This window comes from Pseudorasbora parva, chromosome 15 (assembly GCF_024679245.1).
Source record: "Pseudorasbora parva isolate DD20220531a chromosome 15, ASM2467924v1, whole genome shotgun sequence".
Classification (NCBI taxonomy): Eukaryota; Metazoa; Chordata; class Actinopteri; order Cypriniformes; family Gobionidae; genus Pseudorasbora; species Pseudorasbora parva.
Genome location: NC_090186.1, coordinates 5,525,413 through 5,550,150, shown reverse-complemented (window position 1 = coordinate 5,550,150; position 24,738 = coordinate 5,525,413). Strand labels below are relative to the sequence as shown.

Below are 24,738 nucleotides of genomic sequence, written 5' to 3'. Positions count from 1 at the left end.
CAGAATGTGATTTAATTTGACCAATTGAGCCCTCAAGGGCAGGATTTAATACTCAAGCACAACTCCTCGAATCCAGTAAAACAATGTGTGTATCCGTGTTTCAAGTGCGACAAAAGTCCTAGGGTCTTGGATTCAAGACACTCAAAAAAAAAAAACACTGGGGTCAAAATGACCCTAAGGAAAAATGATGGTGTTGTTAAATTATTGAAATATTAACATGAGGGGTTGCATCAAGTAAATATTACATATAAGGTGTTAGGGCGTGCAATATATCGCAAATGTACATATCGCAATATGCATATCGCAACGACACGCAATATCTGAATGATTTTAATAGGCTACTTTAACATTGTGAAAAGTGTCTGTTTTAGGTCAGAGAATAGACTGTTACTTGTGGGACTTGCTTGATGTTAAAAAAGAGTAATTAAACACAATAATTTGCGAAAAACAATAACTTGCAGTCTCGCGCTGTGTTACACACACACACACTGAAAAGTGAACAACACTGCTCGTCACTATCAAAAGTTGTAGCGATGCTTTCTTTTCCCAGAAAGAATGTGAAACACAAATGGTTAAATTCTCAGTTTTTAAAGAATATTTTAAAATATAATTTCAATATATTTAACACACTAATTGCAATATCGTATCGCATATCGAATATCGCATTTTTTAACAAGATATTGCACATCGCATTTTTCTTCAATATCGCACAGCCCTATAAGGGGTTTAGCTGACAAAAAAGTTTGGAAACCCCTGTAGTAATGCATTCCCAGTGTAGTTTATCAGTGTTTATTCATGTTTCATTCCTTTGTATGTGTGGCCTCAGCTGCAGACCTTCAAAACCGCAGCCCCATGTATGACCGTGGAGGATCTGACCTCAGGGTCAGCCATGTCTCAGGCTCTGCATCAGATGTAAGTGTGTTTACTTGACTTTATTCGTTGGCAGATGCCTTTATCCAAAGCTACTTATCTTGCTTTCGTTCTGTGTGTTTGATTGGTGTGAGAGTTCCTTGGTAACTGAACCCATGACTTTGGCGTTGCTAGCGCCATGTACTACTAGCAGTTGAGCTGCAGTTCCTTGACACATTTGAGTGTGTTTTACACTTTTCAGTTGCTCCCACCTTCATTTTCCCTTCTTATACTACTAACTCAAATGTGTTCTTTCCAGGTCAGCATTACTGATTTATATCTCCGCTTGTCAGTGTCTGAATATTTTATGACTTGTATTAGGTTGTCGTAGTCCTCGGAGTCATATTACCTGGGTTTTGATAATTAGTGTTTTTTTTGTTGAATAAACATTCAAGTGTAGTGAAATTAAGCATATATAGTTTTTAGAGAGTCTGAGAATGTGATGTAATTGCATTTAAGCAGGATAGGATGGGAACAAAACATATTTTATTTTACAGACTGATCTGAATGAAAGCATCTGAAAGGATCTGATTTAGATAAGACTGCACTGATGATCAATATGTTTCAATTACAGAGATCCTTCATGGTTCAGTGAGAGCTGGCTGTCTCGCATTAAAGAGGATGTTGGAGATAATGTAAGACTCAAGGTACATTTATTTTCCTTTCAGACCTTGGTACTTAAATCTAATTTTGAGAACGTCTCGAGTATAATGTGTTGAAGTTCTTTGTTTCACTCTGCTTTTACAGCTGAACAACCTCAAAAAGGTCCTGCAGATGATTGTTGATTATTATAATGAGGTAAACGACACCATTGAGGTTTGGTTCATTAAAATGTTAGTCATGCCATTAGTTAGACTTTTATTCTCTGAAATGATAACAAGGAATTAACCTTTCATCTAACAATTTACACATGCCCACAGTCACGTGAATGTGTGTAACTGTTGGGCGGTTTAATTATAGCGTTGTCTGTATGAGCTACAGATTTAAAGGGTTTGTTCACCCAAAAATGAAATTATTGTCATTAATTACTCCTCCTCATGTTGTTCCAAACCTTGGGTGCAGAGATATCACGGCTCTCATCCTCACGTCCTCCGGCTGTTGAGCGATCACAATGTGTTGCGCGATATCTCTGCGCCCAACATCACTATTTGTACTCATTGTGAATATGCAGGCCACAAGAAGTAGTTAGGTGGGGTTTTTTTTTTTTTTTTTTTGATCACTTTTACTCGGGACATGCTAGCTGGCAACATAGGTTTCCATTTATTATGCTAAGCTAAGCTAGCGTCAACCCTGCCAAACTTCAACCATGCATGCACTGAGACAAAAATGGATTTGCTCACATATCTAAATGTACGAAAGAAGTTGAATAAGCCCAATTTCTAAAAACGGTGGAGTGTGCCTTTAAAGGTCCCGTTCTTCGCGATTCCATCTTTCAAACTTTAGTTAGTGTGTAATGTTTCTGTTAGAGCATAAATAATACCTGTAAAATTATAAAGCTCAAAGTTCAATGCCAAGCGAGATATTTTATTTAACAGAAGTTCCCTTTCAAAGCCTACAGCGAGCGGCCGGTTTGGACTACAGCGCTGCACTTCCTGCAGGAATGACGTCACTAGAACCGTTTGTTGACGAACCCTCCGCCCACAAGAACATGCAAAATAGGGGGCGTGGTCTCGTTGCTCTCCCACGTGGAGAAGAGCGCGCATTTAGCGCTTGCATCTCCCTGTTATGGTAAGAGGCGGGACCTTTCCGGGCAAAGTGCGCTAAGCTGCTGTCCAATCACAACACGGGAGGCGCTGGCCCAATCAGAACTCGTTACGTGTTTCTGAAGGAGGGACTTCATAGAACAAGGAAATCATCAGGCCGTTTTTAGGACAGAGGAAACAGCGCTGTACAGATAAGTCAATTGTGTGAAAAATACTGTGTTTTTACACGCGAAACATGAACTCATGTTATATTGCACACTGTAAACATAATCAAAGCTTCGAAAACACGCGAAGAACGGGACCTTTAACACTGGGTTATTTGGGAAGATGAACAAGGTTATCGTTCCCTCATAACCAGAAACACACTTCTTTAGTGACGTTGTTGATTTTGTGGTCTAAAAACAAAATGACAGCGCTGCCGACGGCTCCTGTAACCCGAATGAAGCTCTTGCTCTCGCTCTGGTTGATGTGCACACACTCATCTGGGAGAAGTGTCCAAACAAGCAATTCTGTCCTTTATGGTGTCATACAGGGCTATACTCAAAAAAAACTTTCCGAAACGTATTCAAATCCTGAAGGAGTATTTTTGAAGTACTCACAGATGTACTCTGTCATACCCCCAACTCATTTTTTAAATGTATTTTGACCATGAGTTTAGCTTGAGAATCAACTCTTTGACGGTGTAAATGAATCAGAATGCATGAAATAGCATTAGACTCTCCCTTTAATTGGAGAATTTAAATTTTTGCGTGAACTACCCCTTTAATGCCTTTCAACAACATTCAGTTTTAGCAAAGGCACAATGACCATACAATCAGATTCATTCGGATAAAGAATCTATGCTTGGATGTGTAACTTTTTGTGTTATGATCACTTTGTGTTCAGGTTTTAGCTCAGCAGATCACAGATTTTCCTCTGCCTGACCTGGTGCGTGTTATAGAGCAGTCTGATCAAGTAGAGCTGGGACGCCTCCTACAGCTCATCCTGGGATGTGCAGTCAAATGTGACAGGAAACAAGGTAGTAAAAGAGATAGTTCACCAAAAACCTTCAGAGCTGCGTTTAACTCAACTTTTAGCCATACACTCACAAACTACCCTGAGCACTTCCTCTCCAGCGAATCCCCAACTTCATCAAGTCAACGAGAGAAGTTTATTTGTGCAGACCCTTGACCTCTCAATTTGGGAGCAAGTCTAAACCACAAAGCAACACTATCGTGATGCCACAACAACAACTTGCAGTTCTCACACACACTTAATTTACTCACAAGTGATCAAGAGCTCAGGGTTTTTAAAAACCATCGCAAGGGTTCCACCTAGGGATGGGACGAAATATCGTTTGACAAAATATCGCGATACAAAACGTGACGAAACGTATCGAGGTCGAAAAAAATGGATCGCGAAATAAAGATAGATGGCACTTCTGCATGATTTGCGTAGTATATAAATAATTTAGTGTATTATATATGTGTGTGTGGGGGGGCAGACATGACAAAACGCAGCGCGCATTTTCTGTTTGATCTGAGGCATAGCCTGTAGTTGGAAAAAGTGAGAGCTGTCAGACAAAGGATATGTAGCAGCAAATATTAATAGGGAAAGAAAATGGTTGACATTAGCATTAATATTCTAAACCAAAAATGCAGTTATTGCCTACATAAACTACCATATTTTCTGTTTAACTTTTATTAGACTCCAGAAAGAAAAGGGCGTTTTTTCACTGAGCACATTCTCTGCAGTCTGAGCGCTATGCACTGCAGCTCATTCTCGCTCATGTCTGAGGTAAATCATTAACACCATCACCCCGCTTACAGTACACATGTTTTATTGAACTAAATACATTACAATCGGCTAAAACGAATGCACAGGTTACTTTCCTGAACAAGTCGAGTCGTCCGTGTTCTTCACACTGCCCACGTGAATCGCGGACCAGTTCGGCGGCGCGCACACGCAAAGTACCGGCAGTTCAATAGGGAAGGCGGATCTCTTAAAGGGGCCGCACTATATTCCAGCTCTTAAAGGGGCCGCACAATATTCCTACTCGTGTAATATGGACCTCCTCCAGGTATGGTGTGGTTCTGGTTCGCTCACTGGTACACATTAACAATTTTTCATACGAACTTTGCCCTGTTCTGAATTAAACTGCCAGTGTAAAAACTCCCTTTATATTGTCAAAATTAGAGAAATCACTACTTACTCATTATTTTTAAGTTTAGGCTTAAGAGACATGAACAATTTCTTAGATAAACATATCTATGACCTTTGATATGTCTAGTCTTCATGCTGTATCGAATAAGTATGGTTTCACTAATAATACATGTACATTTGCATAAAGCATGAATATTTGTCCATACCTATGTTGATTAAAGTATTAAAAACTTAATTTAAGATACATTTACAATTGCTAAAAAGGTGCGATTAAATTGCGATTAATCGCGAGTTAACTCATGACAATCATGCAGTTAATCGCAATTCAATATTTTAAACGATTGACATCCCTACAGTGCCCTCCACAATTATTGGCACCCCCTGTTTAAGATGAGGTCGCGGACTTCTAAAAATTCTCCTTTTTTTTAAACAACATAGAACCAAAATGCAAAAAAAGAGAAAAATCATACCTTTCGTTTAAGTACATTACTTAGGTGGTACAAAAAAATCACAGATTTGGAAAAAAAATAAATATATTTTGATATCGTATCGTGATGTATCGTATCGTAACCCTGGTATATCGAGGTGCATCGTATCGTGAGTTTAAGTGTATCGTCCCATCCCTAGTTCCACCGTTGCAAAGGAAGGGCAAAAAGCAAAGGAAGGCACAAAAAAGTTTTTCTTTCCTATTGTGACATATATCAAAGTGAAGTGGCTTCTCAAATAAGATTTGATTTTATCCATCGGGAATTGACCATATACGGTTACTTCCTGGTTTTCGATAAGCCAACTTGGAAATTTCTGGTGAACTGTTACCTGTCATTCTGTACTCACTGTCAACCAGTGTTTGACTTTTTAATGTTGTGTTTATATTTTAATGCAGTTTTCATGCCAATAAACCAGTTTTATTGATTGCAATAAACGAAACGAAATGTTCTAATGGGAAATCTAATTAAAAGTGCACAATAAATCTTTCATTTACGGTTTGTTGACGCTTTTTTCACATGAAATTGTGAAAACTGATGATCAAATTTAATTGGCAATAGATGTTATTTCCGCTAAGTGCAAATAGCGATTGTCCCGCCCCCATGCCGAAAAACACAGAAGAGATGAGATGTAGATGCAAGAGGAAGGGGAAGTTATTTTGAGTAAAGATTACGAAGGCACGTACATTAAAAAATATCAGTCATTTGTAATACTGCAATATTTCACACAAAAAATTCAAGAACTGACCATTTTGATTTCATGGTGATTTTAAATAGTTGTCAAATCTCTCATGCTGTTTTAAAACCATATGCTGTAATTTTTCTTGTGATAAATTTATGTTTCGTTGATTTTAACCCTGTGAGATTATTGTTTGTCCAGAGTATATCCAGATAATCATGACCTTGGAGGAATCTGTACAGCATGTGGTGATGACTGCCATTCAAGAGGTCAGAGACCATTCATTTTATTCAGATGTTTTTATGTGGTCACATTTTTTTAAATATGAAAATTTAATACAATTTTATTGGTTACAGCTAATGAGCAAGGAGACTATGTCTCCGTTAGGAACAGAACCTCTTGGAGATGCTGAAACACAGGTAAGAAATACAGACATATGGCATCATCATACCATCAGAGAACCGTGTTGATGTTGTTATTAATATTAGTAATGCTGTTCAATTATGTTTTTGTTTTTTTTTGCTAGTTAAAGAAAGCCTTGGATGATCTGACTGAGGTCATAGCAGAGAAAGAAGAGCTGGCACAGCGCTGTCAGGAGCTCGACATGCAGGTGAGAGACCAGTTTCAGGAAATCTATTGTCAAAGCATTTGCATCTGCTAAGAAACAATAATATTAGGGATGTGAAAAATCAAGTCACATTTATTTATATAGTGCTTTATACAATACAGAAGTTATGCAATCTGTATTATTATATAGATAAATGTGACTTGACTTTTAACATCCCTAATATTCAGGGCTGCATTTCCCGATAACGTTGTCTCTTAGCGTGCTACGAAGACTCTAAAGGTATAACTTAACTGAAGGTATACCATTTCTAGGTGTGTTCCCCGAACTATACCTTAGGAGGTTGCTTAAGGTATACCTTCTTAAGTGCGACGTTAGCGGGTGCTGTTCGTGGCGGCGGTGCTGAATTGGCTTCTATCGATGGCTCAAGAATCGATTATTTACTCTATGCAGGGGCTGTTTCACTGTGTTATGCGAAAAAATTATGTTCTTTATAAAAGAAACACTTCAGAAATAGTTGAACTTTCATTTATCATACAAAATTGCACCTAAATTTTACATAATTCTGAAATGAGTGCACGAACCAGGAATCTCATGCTCAACCGCACCATGAGCATCACGCGTCATTTAAATTATTACAATATATTTTCCATAGTGTCTTGATTTAATCCACAACCAGGGATGATTGACCATGCAGCAGCTGCATCACATTATTGTGTAAATAACTAATTTATATTATTAGATGGCCTACTCAATAAAAACGCAACACGCAAAACATATAATCAGCTGCTACTATATGGCAGAGAAAAAAGAAAGAAAGAGAAGAGCCGCCAGCAGCTGATTTTAGTAGCTGAGCTCCGTCCAGTTTGTCTCGACAAAGTTGATCCAACAAGATCTAAAAGCTGCTGAATTTGCTGTCGTGGTAGGCAAAATTTATTTTTAATAGCAGCTTCTGACATGGTAGCCAGGGACTAAAGTTTTCACATATGAAATAGTGCACATACACTAAATGGCTCCGCGGACAGCGCCGTCTTTGATTTAGCACAATTATATTCGCTGCCTCGCTGCCAAAGTTTGACTAAACTCCCCTCCACAATCATTCCCTTTAAATAGGCTCCTAAGCCTTTCCTGTCTAATGGTTTGCCAGCTGATGTACCTTTGGATAATATCATTAAAAAGCTAACAACCATTAGTGTTTGTAATGAAATTTTATGACAAAGAAATTTATGAAATTTCGTATAACAATTTTAATCCTTGCATAAAAAAAAAAAAAAAAAAAAAAAAAAAAACTATTCAACTAGCCTGATTGAACACTGGGTGTATATTACAACTTCGGAATTATATTCGGATAGACTGACATATATAGAAGCTTTTTACACAGTGGTGGCCACTAGTGGAATTAACTTTTAATAGTGATAAGGTATAGCTAAGAGTGGTCCAGACCAACCTTACGAAAGTATGACTTAAAGAAGGTATTCTTAACTAAGTTCGTTTCGGGAAACACATATTAACGTTAAGGGATACCTTAAGGTATAACTTAAGAATGACGTAGAGTTAAGAAGGTTTCGGGAAATGCAGCCCAGCTCAGTTGATTTAATTAAACAAATTTAACTCAAGTATTTCCTTGTGACATTGTTCTTGCATAGAAACCACTTTTTTTTTTATCTTTCCTTATTTTAGATGTGAATGTGCACAGGTGCAGAAATATTTACAAACTGCATACATATGAAAAGACATTGACAGAGTATGCTTTTGCGTCTGTATGTCAGCTCAGTGAACAGCATTTCTGAATTCTGCTGTTCTGTTCATTCTCCTTCATGAAAGAACAGATTTAGCCTTTGAGTGCAAGTATTTTTTTGTTTGTCTGTGCAGAGGCTGATGTGTTTTTAGCTTTTACAGAGAAGTGAAATCATCTCTAATGTACAGTTTTTTCATTAAATGTTTAAGTATAAATTTCCTTTTTGGAATTTGGGGTAAATATAAATTAGTGCTGTCAGTCGATTAAAAAAATTACCTTGATTAATAAAAAAAAAAATCTGCAATTAATCGGAATTTTAAACATTTTTTACGTTTTGATACGTTTTTAATTAGTGCTGTCAAATCGATTAATTGTGATCAATTGCATTCAAAATAAAAGTCTGTGTTTATATAATGTGTGTGTGCATACAGTGTATAATTATCATTTATATAGAAATATGCACACACATATATTGTGATATTATATTTAAACATAAACTTTTATTTTGGATGCGATTAATCAGCACTATTTTTAATATATTTTATAATCAGAGTTAGTCTCCAAATTAATGTAGAAATAACTTAAATGCATTATATTTTAAATACTTTAATGGCATCTTTTTTATGATTGAAGGCCATTCAATATTACTGTGTAATTGAAAGCTGTCAATTCTTTAAACATTTATTAGGCTTCAAAAAATACAAGCATTAGTGTCTGCTGTCACTTTAAGAGCTGATGCTGCCGCTCACGACACAGCTCTGCATCTCATTAAACTTTTTGAGTTTAAGTTTTTTTTTTTATTCATTAAAGGCTGCTCTTATGAGGATACTCCACGAAACTGACGTGTGTGTCTTTCTGTGCATCATGTGTGTGTGTGTCACATTGTCAGGACATTCACAGACAGTGCGTTCACTTTTTTTCACACTTGAATGGTTTAATGCTTGAATAAGAGCGTGATCATATAATGAATCGCTAGCCAAAGAATGACTGAAAGAAAAGAAAAAAAAATTGTTTGTGTACTGTGCTCAATTAACTGAGACTTCTTACAGCACTTGCAGGTTGTTGGCCTTGTTTGTTTCGTTGCTTCTATTGCTCTCCCCTTTTTGTAAGTCGCTTTGGATAAAAGCGTCTGCTAAATGATTAAATGTAAATGAAACACGGATGCTGTGTTAATTGCATTAAATATTTTAAAATTTGTCAATTAACATGGACAGCAACAGGTACATATTGTTGCAGGATTTGAACTGCCATGTTAACTTTCCTGCGCCCATAACTGGGTTAGAAATTCATGTGTTGCTGATTCTTGACAGATTGAGTTGTAAAAGTATCCATGACCAGTGAGGGGTAAGTCTAAACAAATGCATGGCAACTAGCCTAACTAAAACTAACCAATCTAACCACTGGTGTGTGTGTGTGTGTGTGTGTGTGTGTGTGTGTGTGTGTGTGTGTGTGTGTGTGTGTGTGTGTGTGTGTGTGTGTGTGTGTGTGTGTGTGTGTGTGTGTGTGTGTGTGTGTGTGTGTGTGTGTGTGTGTGTGTGTGTGTGTGTGTGTGTGTGTGTGTGTGAGAGCTCATGGGTTCAGTGGTGAATTGATTGGGTTATCAGGTTGCTGTGGGTTTTATATTTTTGGAGAACTCTAAAAGAAGAAGAGTAAAAGCTATTTAACATGCCTAACATTAACCGTTGGTTTTGTTTTATTCGCTGAATTAATTACTTTGCTAATTAAATTTGAAACTGCATCAATTTGGAGTTTATGTAAAAGGACATTTTTAGTTTTTCTGGGGGTTAATATTTGGACATCACAGTGTCTTGAAAATCTGTGATAATTCACACTATAATAAAAAAATCCTTACATCGTCTATATACACTATCATTTAAAAGGTTTTTTTTTTAACAAAGTAATACTTTTATTCAGCAAGGATGCATTAAATTGATCAAAAGAGACAGTAAATATATTTATAATGTAAAATACATAATGTTTTCTAAAACAGCATATCAGAATGATTTCTGAAGGATCATGTGACACTGAAAAATGGAGTAATGATGCTGAAAATTCAGCTTTGCCATCAAAGGAATAGATGTAAATTGTAATAATATGTTACGGTATTACTGTTTTTACTGTATTTTATATATTGATCAAATAAATGCAGCCTTGACTTCTTTCAAAAACATTAAAGATCTTACCGACGCCAAACTCTAGATACAATCCTACATTCAAATGTGCCCCGTACGTAACTTATACATCCCTTGACATAATAAACATCAAGTTTCCGAGAAAGCTCTTGTGTTTGACCTTTTTGCCCTTTGATCAGGTGACAATGCTGCAGGAGGAAAGGAACAGCCTTCTAGCTGAAAATGACCTCTTGACTGATCGAGCCAATCAGCTTGATACTTTTGACGACCCCAGCACTCCATCAGGGAGGAAGCACAGCCAGCTACAAATGCAGTTTGAGCAGCTTCAGGAGGAGAGCTTCAGGTACAGCTTCATCTGACTACAAATCTCACTTAATGGCCAAATATTCTCTGAAAATGTACTTGATTTCACAGTATGTAAATTTGGCCACTAGATGTCGCTTATTCAAAACACAGGTGTATCTTGATGACGGCGTGAATGAGCGTGGAATCATGGGAGTTGTAGTCTTGACTCTTCACCTCCACAGCCGATGGAAAGGAATCCGACGGACTCGGGCAGAAATCATGTTCATGAATGAGTGAATGTATTAAAGTTTTATTAGCGTTACGGTGGTATGAAGCAGGACGCGCGAGAGCCCTTGAGAGCGAATGCTAATGAGAGAGACCTGCGCCAAACACCGTCTCTGAGCTTTTATTCTGCTTATGCTGTAGTCGCTGCTTCCGCTCTTTTCGTTGTGTGTGTTTGGGGGGGAACGCAGTGCTGTTTTACACACTTAAAACAATCATACTAAACACATTTGATTGTGTTGAGTCGTTATAACGTTACTCTGTGTTCGCTAGGTGGCTGCTATGAGATCTAGATCGATATTAGAATAGCATATTAATAAACACAGGATGACTAAATGACTGTTGCTCAATGACATGCAATTAATTTGAACATATATTGTATGATGGAGAAAGCTCTCTCTGATTATGGTTAGCCTCTTGATAAAATAGTGTCGTCTCTGAGGTAAAAACATTACTCGCAGTGAATCAAGAAAACAAGATTCAAACAATAAGACTAACTGTGTTGAGCTGGAGAACAATGATCAGCTTTCTGTTGATAAATGATCCAAACAGTTGCTAATCTGTCTAATAAAACACACACGATATTAAAGATGTCATTGACAAGCAATGCAAGGACACGGCCCGTTACACTGGGTAAAAATAGAGGGTTTCTCAGGATTTAAACATTGTTGGAAACATTTGGGATAATACAAGTACAGGTCAACAAAATATATAGCATGTTCTAGTGGATAGTTAAATATAAAAATCTTACATATTGCGCCTTTAACCTGCAGTTGTTCTGAATGAAGTAGACAAACATTGAAATAATGAACCAAGCATTTCCGTTTGAAATAGCTTGCCGTATGAATAATGAATGTGTGTATGTGTTTAATATCCAGACTGGAGGCAGCTAAAGATGATTACCGCATCCACTGTGAAGAGCTGGAGAAACAACTAGTGGAGCTTCAGCATCGTAATGATGAACTGACCAGCCTGGCGGAGGAGTCACGGTCGCTTAAAGACGAATTGGACATATTGAGGTATGTGCTGGGTTATATGCGTTTTAATATGTAGTCTATGCCAGTATTCTCTTTGGGTGTGTTGGGAAGTCTTAATGATTCATTTGTGTGTTTTTAGGAGCTCCTCTGACCGGGCAGTGAAGCTAGAGGCCTCCGTGGAGACCTACAGGAGGAAGTTAGAAGATCTAAGTGACCTCAGACGGCAAGTGAAAGTTCTGGAGGAGAAGAATATGACCTACATGCACAACACAGTCAGCCTTGAAGAGGAGCTGCGCAAGGCCAACGCCGCAAGAGCTCAGTTAGAGACTTACAAGAGACAGGTACCGTATAAACGTGTTACCAGTTTTATTTTGGTGGGGGGTTTTAGTGTTGTTGTTTTTTTAATCAGACATTAAAGCTGCAGTCCGTAACTTTCTGCGTGCATCTTGTGGAAGAACATTGCAACCGGAGCTACTTCTCTCTGTTTATGTCTTTGGCGAGTCACGCAGGGACTGTGCTCCTCCGCAGCGGTTCCTACCAGACTGGTCTGAAATAGTCCCAATATAAACACTTATTTAACTGTACCATAATGATTCAGGGTAAGACAAAAACACGGTTTGGAAAATGGATTTATGTTGTACATTCTCATTATATATTATTTGTAAATCTTGAACACAAAAAAGTTACGGACAGCAGCTTTAAATAGTTGTCAGGAGATACACTACTGTTCAGAATTTTTGCTTTTGTTTTTTGGAATGATCCAAACTTTTACCACAGTAGTGTAGAAATGGTGACCACAATCATATTGGAGAATATACACAGAGGTTCACACACAACTTCAGACTTCAAGTAAAACTTCAACATTACATTGTTTCTGTAACTTCAGGGTCAGGAGCTCCACAAGAAACTGTCTGATGAGTCCCGTAGGGCTGATAACCTGGCCTTCGAGATGAAGAAATTTCAGGAGAAATATGATACTGTACTGAAAGAGAAAGAGGTAGACAGACACATTCACATGCAAATAACTAACACTGTACATTAGATGACTTAAAGGGGTCATGAACTGCATTGTGTTATAATGTTTCCTGTGGTGCACTTATAATGCTAGTGTGATTTTCTCATCAAAAATGATCATAATTTAGAAATAAAAGACATATTTCCTTATCAGATTTTAGCCTCTGATTTGAACACTGTTTGATGGGGCGTGTCTGCTGTGAGACTTCAGTGTAATTGGCTATCATCTTTGCATATGAAATAGCTATGTAGTATTTCCCGGTCACATATCAGCGACTGATTTGCCAAAGAATCCACAGTGAAATGTAGCGAACACAAATAAATAATGCTCAACTGAGACGTTCACATTGATGAAAATAAATAAGCACATTCCTAGCATTAGGGTCCTTTGGAAGGGAATGTTATTTGTAGTCCATCCTGTATCGCTCTTCTCTCCTCGTCATCTCACTAACACTCCAGTGGGCGGAGCTAGTGATGATGATGAAGTGGGTGGGGCTAAATTGATGATGAAGGGGTGGGGCTAAAGTGATCTAATTAAGGGGTGGGGCTAAAGTGAGGATGAAGTGGGCAGGGCTAAAATGGTGTGATGAAGTGGGCGGGGCTAAAGTGATGATGATGGAGTGGGCGTTGATCTTCTTCTGCAGAGGCAATCTTTCTCCATCTATTACAGGCTCATTCCACAACGAGTCGTTCTCTGGCCTTGGTTACAATAAAAGCTGTTTCTGGGTTCTGAAACTCATAGGATATTCTTATAGTATGATGGTGTAGGGGTTCAATCTTCAACTGGCTGGGAGGAGCCGCCACTGGGTGGTCATGTGACCTGTCAGTGGGTGGTGGGAGCTGCCAGTCTCATTCTGGGTGGTCACGTGATCTGCTGGTGGCTGCCAGTCTCTCAGCCTCTGCTGAGCTATGAGTATAACATGTTCTCTTTCACTCTCGCTGCATGGAAATACAATATTTTAATATCAAAAATATACTCTTAGGAATCTATTATTTTGTATGATTGATGATTTAGACTGGTTTCTCACTAATAAGGCAGTTAAATGAGCGTGATCATGACTGGGTGCTGACGCTTGACTGGCCACGTCCAACCAGCCGCTGTCGAGCTACGAGTATAACGCGTTCTCTATCACTGAAACTACAATGAAAAACATACCTTTATGATTGTGAATATAATCTTAGGAATCCATTTTTTTGAATGATAGACGTTTTAGACGGGTTTCTCACTAATAAGGCAGTCAAATGTGCGTGATCATGACTGGGTGCTTAATGACGCTTGACTGCGTCCAACCAGCCGCTGTCGAGTATAACGCGTTCTCTATCACTGAAACTACAATGAAATACATACTTTTATGATTGTGAATATAATCTAAGGAATCTATTATTTTGTATGATTGATGATTTAGACGGGTTTCTCACTAATAAGGCAGTCAAATGAGCGTGATCCTGACTGGGTGCTTAATGACGCTTGACTGGCCACATCCAACCAGCCGCTGTCGAGTATAACGCGTTCTCTATCACTGAAACTACAATGAAAAACATACTTTTATGATTGTGAATATAATCTTAAGAATCCATTATTGTGAATGATAGACGTTTTAGACAGGTTTCTCACTAATAAGGCAGTCAAATGAGCGTGATCATGACTGGGTGCTGACGCTTGACTGGCCACGTCCAACCAGCCGCTGTCGAGCTACGAGTAGATAACGCGTTCTCTATCACTGAAACTACAATGAAAAACATACTTTTATGATTGTGAATATAATCTTAAGAATCCATTATTGTGAATGATAGACGTTTTAGACGGGTTTCTCACTAATAAGGCAGTCAAATGAGCGTGATCATGACTGGGTGCTGACGCTTGACTGGCCACGTCCAACCAGCCGCTGTCGAGCTACGAGTATAACGCGTTCTCTATCACTGAAACTACAATGAAAAACATACTTTTATGATTGTGAATATAATCTTAGGAATCCATTTTGTTGAATGATAGACGTTTTAGACGGGTTTCTCACTAATAAGGCAGTCAAATGTGCGTGATCATGACTGGGTGCTGATGCTTGACTGGCCACGTCCAACCAGCCGCTGTCGAGCTACGAGTAGCCTATAACGCGTTCTCTATCACCGAAACTACAATGAAAAACATACTTTTATGATTGTGAATATAATCTTAGGAATCCATTATTGTGAATGATAGACGTTTTAGACGGGTTTCTCACTAATAAGGCAGTCAAATGAGCGTGATCATGACTGGGTGCTTAATAAAGCTTGACTGGCCAACCAGCCGCTGTCGAGCTACGAGGCTATAACGCAGCGGTGCCGTTGCCGCGTTCTGTGTGAAAGGCCCATAACGCGTTGACTGCTTTAATAGTGAGAAACCCCTCTCAAACGTTTATTATACAAAAGAACATATTCCTAAGATTATATTCACAATAATAAAATAATGTATTTCATATGAAAGAATATGAGGTTGGGCCCCCTAAACATAGGCTACAGGCCAACCTATAGCGATCCAAAATCATTGTCAGCCCATTAAGAATGGTAATGATTTTTAAAAATGCTTTTAAAGAAGTCTCTTCTGCTCACTAATGCTGCATTTATGTTATTAAAATACAAAAAAGCTATAATATTGTGAAATATTATTCAAATGTAAAATAACTTCTCTAGTATGGGAATATATAATTTATTCCTGTGATCAAAGCTGAGTTTATCATCATTACTCCAGTCTTCAGTGTCACATGATCCTTCACTAATAATTCTCATATGATGATTCACTGCTCAAGAAGCATTAATGATTATTATCAATGTTGAAAGCAGTTGTGTAGGCCTATAACCTTTTTTTTTGGATTATTTGATTAATTATTATTATTATTTTTGAGAAAGAACTTAAATAAATGAATTAATGATTTATTCAGCAAGGATGCATTAAAATGATCAAGTGAGATTATAGACATTATTAATGTTGCAAAAGCTTTATATTTTAGATAAATGCTGTTCTTTTGAACTTTCTATTCATTAAATTATCCTGAGAAAACTGTTTTCAGCACTGATAATAGTCATAAATGTTTGTTGAATCCTTCAAATCCTCATATTAGAATGATTTCTGAATGATTATGTATCGTTAGACTGGAGTAATGAGGATAAATTCAGCTTTGATCACAAGAATTTAAATATATTTTTTGGCCTATTCAACTAGAAAAAAATATATTTAACATTCTAAAAATATTACACTAATAATGTTTTTGCTGTATTTTGGATCAAATAAATGTAGCCTTGGTGAGCAGAAGATACTTTTTACAAAAACATCTTACCCTTCTCAAACTTTTGACCGGTTGTGTATATCCCCTGCATATTTCCCTTCTCAAAGCTGAGCCTTGGTTTACACAGTCTTTGCAAACTGATTGTTTCTGTCGCTTGTTTAACCTCTGTCACAGCTGTTTAGTTAATTAACTTACACATCTAATCTTGCACTTTGTGACCGTTAAGCGTTGTGCTGGAATTCGCGCTCAGCAGCTGTGAACAAAGCCCGCGGAACGTTTTATTTTCTTTTATTATTATTTTTTTTTTATTAGATTATTTGATGTTCTACATTCTTTTTATTTTCAGTGGTGAAAAACCTATTGAATAGACTATCTATCGCTGTAGCCTCGGTTTTGATCACCAACGCAGAACAGCACCGAACCATGCAGTAGCCATACTAGCCTAAATGGGGGGAGAAATTTTTTGCCAGAAATGCAGAAATAAGACATCTTTTTTTTTTTTTTACTCTGGTAGATTTTTTACATTTACAATTTATATTTAATTACTACTAGTACTGTTACTATTAATAAAAATGATCTCTGGAAGCCCCAAAAGTGCATGGGCCCTTAGAATCGTCACTCCCCCCCAAGCTACGCCCCTGCTATAATCACAATTGCCCAAATAATGTAATGAGATTTTTAGATTTGTGTTCTAAAAATAATATTTGAATTGCAAAAATATGAAATGTGTGGAAAAAAGTAATTATTCCAGGGCTATATGAAATATAAAACTGCTATGGCACACTTAAATTATTAACTAGCCGTTCAAAAACGGTGGATTATTCGAGAACAAAACTTTGCTGAGAGATCCACTATACTTTGTTTGAATCCATTACATATATATATATATATATATGTATATGGAAAGAAAGAAAGAAAGAAAGAAAGAAAGAAAGAAAGAAAGACAACTTTGACCTGTAACATTTTGTTGTGGAAAATAGCATTCATATGATATTGCCTAACTCACAATTTCCTCTTTAATTATACTTTAAAAAACGATTTTTTTCTCTCTCGTTATTAGCCTTTTTTATGAAAATAATTAAACAACAATAAAATATAGCCATTAAAAAAAACTTGCATAGCCTATATAGGCTAACGTTTGTTAAGAAAATGATTAATACAGATGATATAAAATAGTGACCCGCATTAAAACAGACAAATTAAATATTTGGAAATTCCCCTTTAAAACGAATGTTTCGCTCGACAGCGGCTGGTTGGCCAGTCAAGCTTTGTTAAGCACCCAGTCATGATCACGCTCATTTGACTGCCTTATTAGTGAGAAACCCATCTAAAACGTCTATCATTCACAATAATAGATTCCTAAGATTATATTCACAATCATAAAAGTATGTTTTTCATTGTAGTTTCAGTGATAGAGAACGCATTATACTCGTAGCTCGACAGCGGCTGGTTGGACGTGGCCAGTCAAGCGTCATTAAGCACCCAGTCATGATCACGCTCATTTGACTGCCTTATTAGTGAGAAACCAGTCTAAATCATCAATCATACAAAATAATAGATTCCTAAGATTATATTCACAATAATAAAAGTATGTATTTCATTGTAGTTTCAGTGATAGAGAACGCGTTATACTCGACAGCGGCTGGTTGGCCAGTCAAGCGTCATTAAGCACCCAGTCATGATCACGCTCATTTGACTGCCTTATTAGTGAGAAACCCGTCTAAACCGTCTATCATTCACAATAATGGATTCCTAAGATTATATTCACAATCATAAAAGTATGTTTTTCATTGTAGTTTCAGTGATAAAGAACGCGTTATACTCGTAGCTCGACAGCGGCTGGTTGGACGTGGCCAGTCAAGCGTCATTAAGCACCCAGTCATGATAACACACATTTGACTGCCTTATTAGTGAGAAACCTGTATAAAACGTCTATCATTCACAATAATGGATTCCTAAAATTATATTCACAATAATAAAAGTATGCATTTCATTGTAGTTTCAGTGATAGAGAACGCGTTATACTCGTAGCTCGACAGCGGCTGGTTGGACTGGCCAGTCAAGCGTCAGCACCCAGTCATGATCACGCTCATTTAACTGCCTTATTAGTGAGAAACCAGTCTAAATCATCAATCATACAAAATAATAGATTCCTAAGAGTATATTTATGATATTAAAATATTGTATTTCCATGCAGCGAGAGTGAAAGAGAACATGTTATAAAACTCTTGAACTTGTTATACTCATAGCTCAGCAGCGGCTGAGACTGGCAGCCACCAGCCAGCCCAGCGGCAGATCACGTGACCACCCAGAATGAGACTGGCAGCTCCCACCACCCACTGACAGGTCACATGACCACCCAGTGGCGGCTCCTCCCAGCCAGTTGAAGATTGAACCCCTTCTCGTATGATGACCTCTTATATGTCAAAAGCTCAAGGATTTCTTAGTTCATGACCCCTTTAATGCCAGTAGTGACACCAGAAATAAAGAATCTGTGATAACTGTTTTATCAGAGGATCAGCATCGAGAGGGACACTCTCAGAGAGACCAATGAAGAACTGCGCTGCACACAGGCCCAACAGAACCAGCTATTACTAGCAGGTACAGTATGACTGCGGAGACCACAACTGGTGTCCTGCTAGGAAAAGATTGCATTTGAATGTAGTGATTTGTTTGGCATAGGCAATTTAAATTCAGGCAAATCTGCTAGTTCACAGGCAGGACAGATTATTACATTTATATTCTGATCCAGCTATTTCAGTGATCTGTCTGGGTCACTTCACAGCTCAGTAAACACCAATTAAAAATTTTGTTTAGCAGATGGTATGAAATTTTAACTTGTTTTTTTTTCACACTTCACAGAAAAGTATCAAACAGGAAGTCCAAGTCATGATAACCTGGCAGCTGAGATGTTGCCCATTGAGTACAGGTATGATGTATGTAGTGTTGTGTTGTGTTGTGTTGTGTTGTGTTGTTTTTTTCAGCTACATGTCCCTTCAGAAATCATTCTAATACACTTATTTGTTGCTTTTAAGAAACATTTCTTATTGTTATCAATGTTGAAAACAAGATTTGTGTCTATTTTTGTGGAAACCATTGTTCATTGTTTTTCAGAATTTTTTGATGACTAGAAAGTTCAAAAGTACACAATTTATTTGAAATCGAAATTTTTATATGTCTTTACTGTCCCTTTTAAACAATTTAATACATCATTGCTGAATAAAAGTATTAATATAAATTTGTAATTATATAAAATAAAAAAAATCTGTGTGCGTGCGTCAAGATAAATGACCAGTTGTCAAGTTGGCCAGTTGACATTTTCTGCAAATAAATGCTCTAAATGACATTTGGAAGAAATGTTGTTAGTAAAATAAATCTAATATTTTACTCAAACAGATAATTGATCTTACTTTTGTGCAAAAATCAAATAAGTGAATAGAGAGATGATAAAATGGCTATTGCTACTGTTTGTAACATCACACAGGAAACAGAAGCAAGACGAGTATGGTAGTGTGTCTACTTATCTAATGTCTTTGTGATTCACATACATCTTTTGTGCCTGAAACCTAAATATTTTGTAAATATTGGTGGTGTGTATGCTGTGTCTGCTTCTCCAGGGAGAAGTTCATCCGTCTGCAGCATGAGAACAAGATGTTGCGTCTGCAGCAGGAGGAGTCTGAGAACGAGCGCATAACTGAGCTACAGGAGCAGCTGGAGGAGGCCCGGCGGGGACGCAGCCAACTGGACACTGAGAAGAGGTGCGGATGGACACAATGCATCACATACACTCTGTACTGTACATTCAGAAGGCATCTTTATACAGCCGGGCATTTTTTTTTTGCAAATTACAGCCTGACTTGTGCTGCGTCCCAATTCGCCTACTTATACTACGTCCTAAAAGTATGTACTCTTTTTGTGAAGAAAAGGTATATACTTTTGAGTGTGTAGCAGAAAATGATGCAAGCTTCGGGACATACTACTTCGCCATCTTTAACGGACTCTGTCGCTTAGTTACGTGCATCCCGTCACCGTTTATCTGCCCTGTCGATCATCGTCAGATTCGTCACAGTTCAAATCCTCCACATTCAGTTTAATCTCCTGGCGTATCGGAGAGAAATGTAGCCGCACGTTGATCTGCCATGTGTGGGTCTTTAATGCAGAGACTCTCCTCATGTGTTTGCTGTTTAAATATAATGATACATTTAAAAGTTAATGGCCAAACGTGTCATTACAAAAGTTCACAATGCTGCTGCAGGTGAAATATAATGTGGACAACACTGAATAAATATATTTTTGTCAGGTTAAATATTGATAGTTGGTCACTCAAACCCCTTTATCTAAACTTCTCTACTTAACCATTGAACTCGCACATCCGTCATGTTTGTAGTTTATAACGCTTTTTATCCGCGTTTGTAGTTCTAATCGAATCCTCGTCTAACTCGCAATGGGTTGTGGGCAATATCAGCCGTTAGAGTGCCCATCGATCCATACTTCGAATTCGGACCGGAAATAGTAAACCATCCGGGTATCTTTGGAATACTCTTTTCAACATACTACGATTTGGGACATACTAATTCTATTTTTAAATACTATTTATGAAGGATAGTATGCGAATTGGGACGCAGGGGTAGTTATCATTTTCTCCAGCGGCACGTTGTTTAAATAGCAGATGCACTCGCGCCCATCTGTTCACCCACTGGCTGCTGGTCTGAAAACGACTGGGTCATTGACCGACAAAAACCTTGTCTAAAGTATTTCTTGTGTTATTTAGTATGTTTTCAATAAGTCAGTTTCAAGCAGTCTGTCAAAGCCTTATGTGTTGTTTGATGTGTATTAAGGCTGAACAGTGAAAGAATCAGCGAGCTCCAGCAGCAGGTAGAGGATCTGCAGAAGGCCTTGCAGACACAGGGAGCCAAACCTGACGATGTAAGTGTGTGTTTGGGCCTCTTGGTGGGGCTGTTTTGGCACTTTTTGGTCAGTGCTACATAAACATGCACTTTGCTGAATGACCTGGGCTGTGTTTATCAAGCTGAGACTGCTCCTGGTCTTTAATTTGGTTAATGCAAAGCATGCTTTTTTTCATTTAAAAGTCACATTGCTCTTTTCAATTCATACAGTCTCGTCTGAAGAGGAAGCTGGATGCTCATATGTAAGTTTAGACATTCGATCAGATTTTCTTTGAGTTGGCCATCTTATGCACCTTCTGAAGCTGATGGTCCTAATGTTTTTTTTTCCCCCAGGGTGCAACTGAATGAGGCACAAGATGAAATCATGAAGAAGAAAGAGCTGCTGGAGGACCTTCAGCCAGACGCTACTCAAACCAGTTAGCTTCCACATTTTGATCTGACCCTATATTTGACCCCAAAAATGCTCTTCATGACCAGAATGAGTCCCACTCAGTCACTTTGATGTCCAGAGTGAAGTTTAAAATCCCTCTCAGTAGAGATAAATGTCACTTTCAGGTGTGAAGATGGACGAGCTGATTGCGGCGCTGAAGAAGAAAGATGAGGACATGAGGGCGATGGAAGATCGATACAAGATGTACCTGGAGAAAGCGCGTGATGTAGTTACATTAACTTCATCTCTCAAATAAATGGCCTTTTGTGCTAATGAATGACTTTTTCAAAAAAAAGAAAGAAAGAGTGGTCATCTTCCAATGGTTATACATCATATCATGCATTTTTTTAAGGTGATTCGAGCTCTGGATCCCAAGCTAAACCCAGCCTCGGCTGAGATCCAGTCTCTGAAAGTGCAGCTCTCTGAGAAAGACAAGAGGATCAATGCTCTGGAGGTACAAACTGCTTTGTTATTCATGTCTAGCAGTTTCTCACTCGCAATGTCATTCTTTCCAGTTTGTGGTTCCTTTACTCATGTCTGTTCTTGTGCACTCTTTACCCAGCGGGAGTGTGAGCAGGCCAAACTGAGGGAATATGAGGAGAAGTTAATTGTGACAGCTTGGTATAATAAGGTGTGTTTATAACAGTGCTGTCAAAATTAGCATTTTAACGCATGCAGTAATTTTTTTATGCTGACTGTGAATGTCCTGACTATGTGACACACAGAATAGAGCCAGAATGGTGCCAGAATTGAGTTCTCTTTCACGCTTGAATGAATAATAATACACACAATTATGCCAAAATGTGCGTTTTTTTTGCAGCCTTTAAAGACTTAAATAACATCTTAAATGACCTTAAAGAGTTGTGAGAGATTGAGATGCGCGTGACAGCACGTCAGATCCGCATCATGTTCAGCAGCGGCTGATCTTAAAGTGACAGCACCCTAATAAACCTGTGACTGATGTCTATAATTAATGTTAATCAAAGAGAATAGAGAAAATGTATAGCTTTTATAACGATTAATCTGGATTTAATTGATTATTTATGCAGTGCAGACTGTTTGATAACTTAAATGTCTGTGTATTTCCTATGTTAGATGGGTATGAAGGGCACAGGTAAATATGATATTCATTATAATGGGCTTATGTGAAGATTGTTTTAAGTTATTTTTAAAGCCTAATTAATGTTAAAATTGATATAGCTTTCAATTATACTGTAATGTTGACTGTATATCATTGTTTAAAAAATATATATTTTCATGGAGACATCATTGTATTAGTATCAGTGATACTGGCCTTCATTCATAAAAATATGCTTTTATAACAAATATTTATAATATACTGTTTTAAGTTGTTTTTATTTTGGAGATTATTACTAATATAAAAATACTAAAAATTTGTGATTAATTACTGAAGAATTGTGTAATTATTTCAAAAAATGTATCGATTGACAGCACTAATATATAGTTTGACTTGTTCGCCATCAGACGATTAATGACCATTGTGATAAAATTTTACCCCTGAAATTCTGCCAGTGTCAGAAATTTTGAGCCGCATCCTTTGTGCTCCACACACACTTCGTATTTTTTATTTTTTTCCAAGACAAGCCATGATCAAAATGAACACTAGAGATTGTTTTTGTTTGCTAGCCACCATTTTAATCCCACATGTAAATTGAATGATGATGTGAAACTCCATTAAGAGTCTTATTGTGTGCATCTGTCGTACAATTAGCAGTGATTGGCCTTTTTTTGTCTTGTTTTGTCAGAGTTTGAACTTCCAGAAGATGGCAATCGAGTCACGGCTTAGTGGGCGATCCAACTCTCTAGTGCCGCCAGGCCAATCCTTCCTGGCTCAGCAACGTCAGGTGACCAACGCCCGGCGCACCATGTCCATTAATGTGCCTGCCTCTTCTTCCAAGTAACCTTGTCCTCAGCACTTCCCAGCTTCCTGCTCTTCTCCTCCTTTCTCTCACATGCACACTCAAGTGACCTTAAGTAAATTAACTTAACAAGGGGACAAGCATGCCATGATGAACACTAGCATGTCCCCTCACTCTCTACCGGTTACACACATGTATAATAATACAACTCTCATGACGGTTACTCAATCAGCACACTATGATATACAGTAGCAGTCTTTTTCACCTTCAGTCCTAAACAAGCACCTGTATAACAGTCTGCAGCAGGGTCACTTCTGAACCAGCATCGATACTAAAGGTCACAGGTCAGTCTTTTGCCAGGCTCGCTCAGATTATGTGGGAAGAAATGTATCAACATGTCCGGTAATGGTAGCATGCGTGCTTATGCTAGAAATGACTTCCAATGATACACTATGCAGCCGTGGAATATATTTATAATTGTGCAAGTACAACATATATAAAACATTGAAAGTATATGCAGACTTCACATTTTGCCCAAACTAATCAAAATGCTTCGATCAGGAGGAAGACGTACAGTATTTGGTGCTGGACACCAGATTCATTAGTCGGTTTGATGACTTTCTCAACCACATAAAAAAAAACATATAATCACTCTAATTGATCTGAATCCAGGTGCTTCATTCAGTCAGTTGTAGTATTTTGTATTCAGTTGACTGTGATAGGACTCTTGCATGCTCTTTTAACAAGCAGAAGGGCCTTTTTATCCACTTAATGTGTCCTGTCTGTGTGACGACCTCAAATATCAGGATTTGAACACCAGCACAGAATTATAACAGGCCATAGCAAACTGCTGTGAAGGCTTTGAATGTGTTGTAGGCCGCTCTCTTTAAGTATACACGCGTGACTTGTGAAACGTAGCTGCTTTGTGAAATGGCTTTTGCTGTATTGTGAAAAATCTTGATTTGGCTGAGCTATCTGCTAGTAGACACATTTGAAGAAGACACATTATGTTTATGTTGGGAGTGGGAAATACTATTAATTCTGTTTTAAATGGGAAGGTCAATCATTGCGATTCTGTGATGGGTTAATGCGTATGTGTTTTGAAATGCTAATATTTATGTATGATGTGTTCCCAGGAAGAAATCTTAATTTTGTGAACTCGATTTTATAAGCACTGTCATTGTGAGAGATTATTGTATAAGATTGGAATCATACTGTATTAAAGTAATATTTGGAGTTAAAGAGCACTGGCAGCCTTCATTTACACATGATGAATAAACAGTAAAGTTTTGCAATAACTGCTTGCCCTTTTAATGACCCCAGGGTTGAAGTCGTTACTCACCTCTCACC

The 24,738-nt window shown here is 37.8% G+C and overlaps 1 protein-coding gene across 3 annotated transcripts in view; it reads left to right on the top strand.

The window, feature by feature from the left end:
* The window catches only part of hook1 (hook microtubule-tethering protein 1), a 28,558-nt gene extending 3,928 nt beyond the window's left edge, over positions 1-24,630 (top strand). For 2 of the 3 annotated variants that reach the window (XM_067416876.1, XM_067416873.1), the window contains exons 2-22: positions 827-912; positions 1,484-1,556; positions 1,657-1,707; positions 3,498-3,630; positions 6,120-6,187; positions 6,275-6,337; positions 6,445-6,528; positions 10,533-10,696; positions 11,799-11,939; positions 12,037-12,238; positions 12,784-12,894; positions 18,685-18,772; positions 19,034-19,100; positions 19,789-19,929; positions 21,010-21,097; positions 21,289-21,320; positions 21,412-21,494; positions 21,634-21,734; positions 21,861-21,962; positions 22,071-22,139; positions 23,275-24,630. In XM_067416876.1, the coding sequence (XP_067272977.1) occupies positions 857-912; positions 1,484-1,556; positions 1,657-1,707; positions 3,498-3,630; positions 6,120-6,187; positions 6,275-6,337; positions 6,445-6,528; positions 10,533-10,696; positions 11,799-11,939; positions 12,037-12,238; positions 12,784-12,894; positions 18,685-18,772; positions 19,034-19,100; positions 19,789-19,929; positions 21,010-21,097; positions 21,289-21,320; positions 21,412-21,494; positions 21,634-21,734; positions 21,861-21,962; positions 22,071-22,139; positions 23,275-23,430 (2,073 nt within the window). In that variant the 5' untranslated portion in view covers positions 827-856 and the 3' untranslated portion in view covers positions 23,431-24,630. The remainder of the gene's footprint in view (positions 1-826; positions 913-1,483; positions 1,557-1,656; positions 1,708-3,497; positions 3,631-6,119; positions 6,188-6,274; positions 6,338-6,444; positions 6,529-10,532; positions 10,697-11,798; positions 11,940-12,036; positions 12,239-12,783; positions 12,895-18,684; positions 18,773-19,033; positions 19,101-19,788; positions 19,930-21,009; positions 21,098-21,288; positions 21,321-21,411; positions 21,495-21,633; positions 21,735-21,860; positions 21,963-22,070; positions 22,140-23,274) is intronic. The other variant, XM_067416874.1, reaches the window with a different exon arrangement.
* The last annotated feature ends 108 nt before the right edge of the window (positions 24,631-24,738 follow it).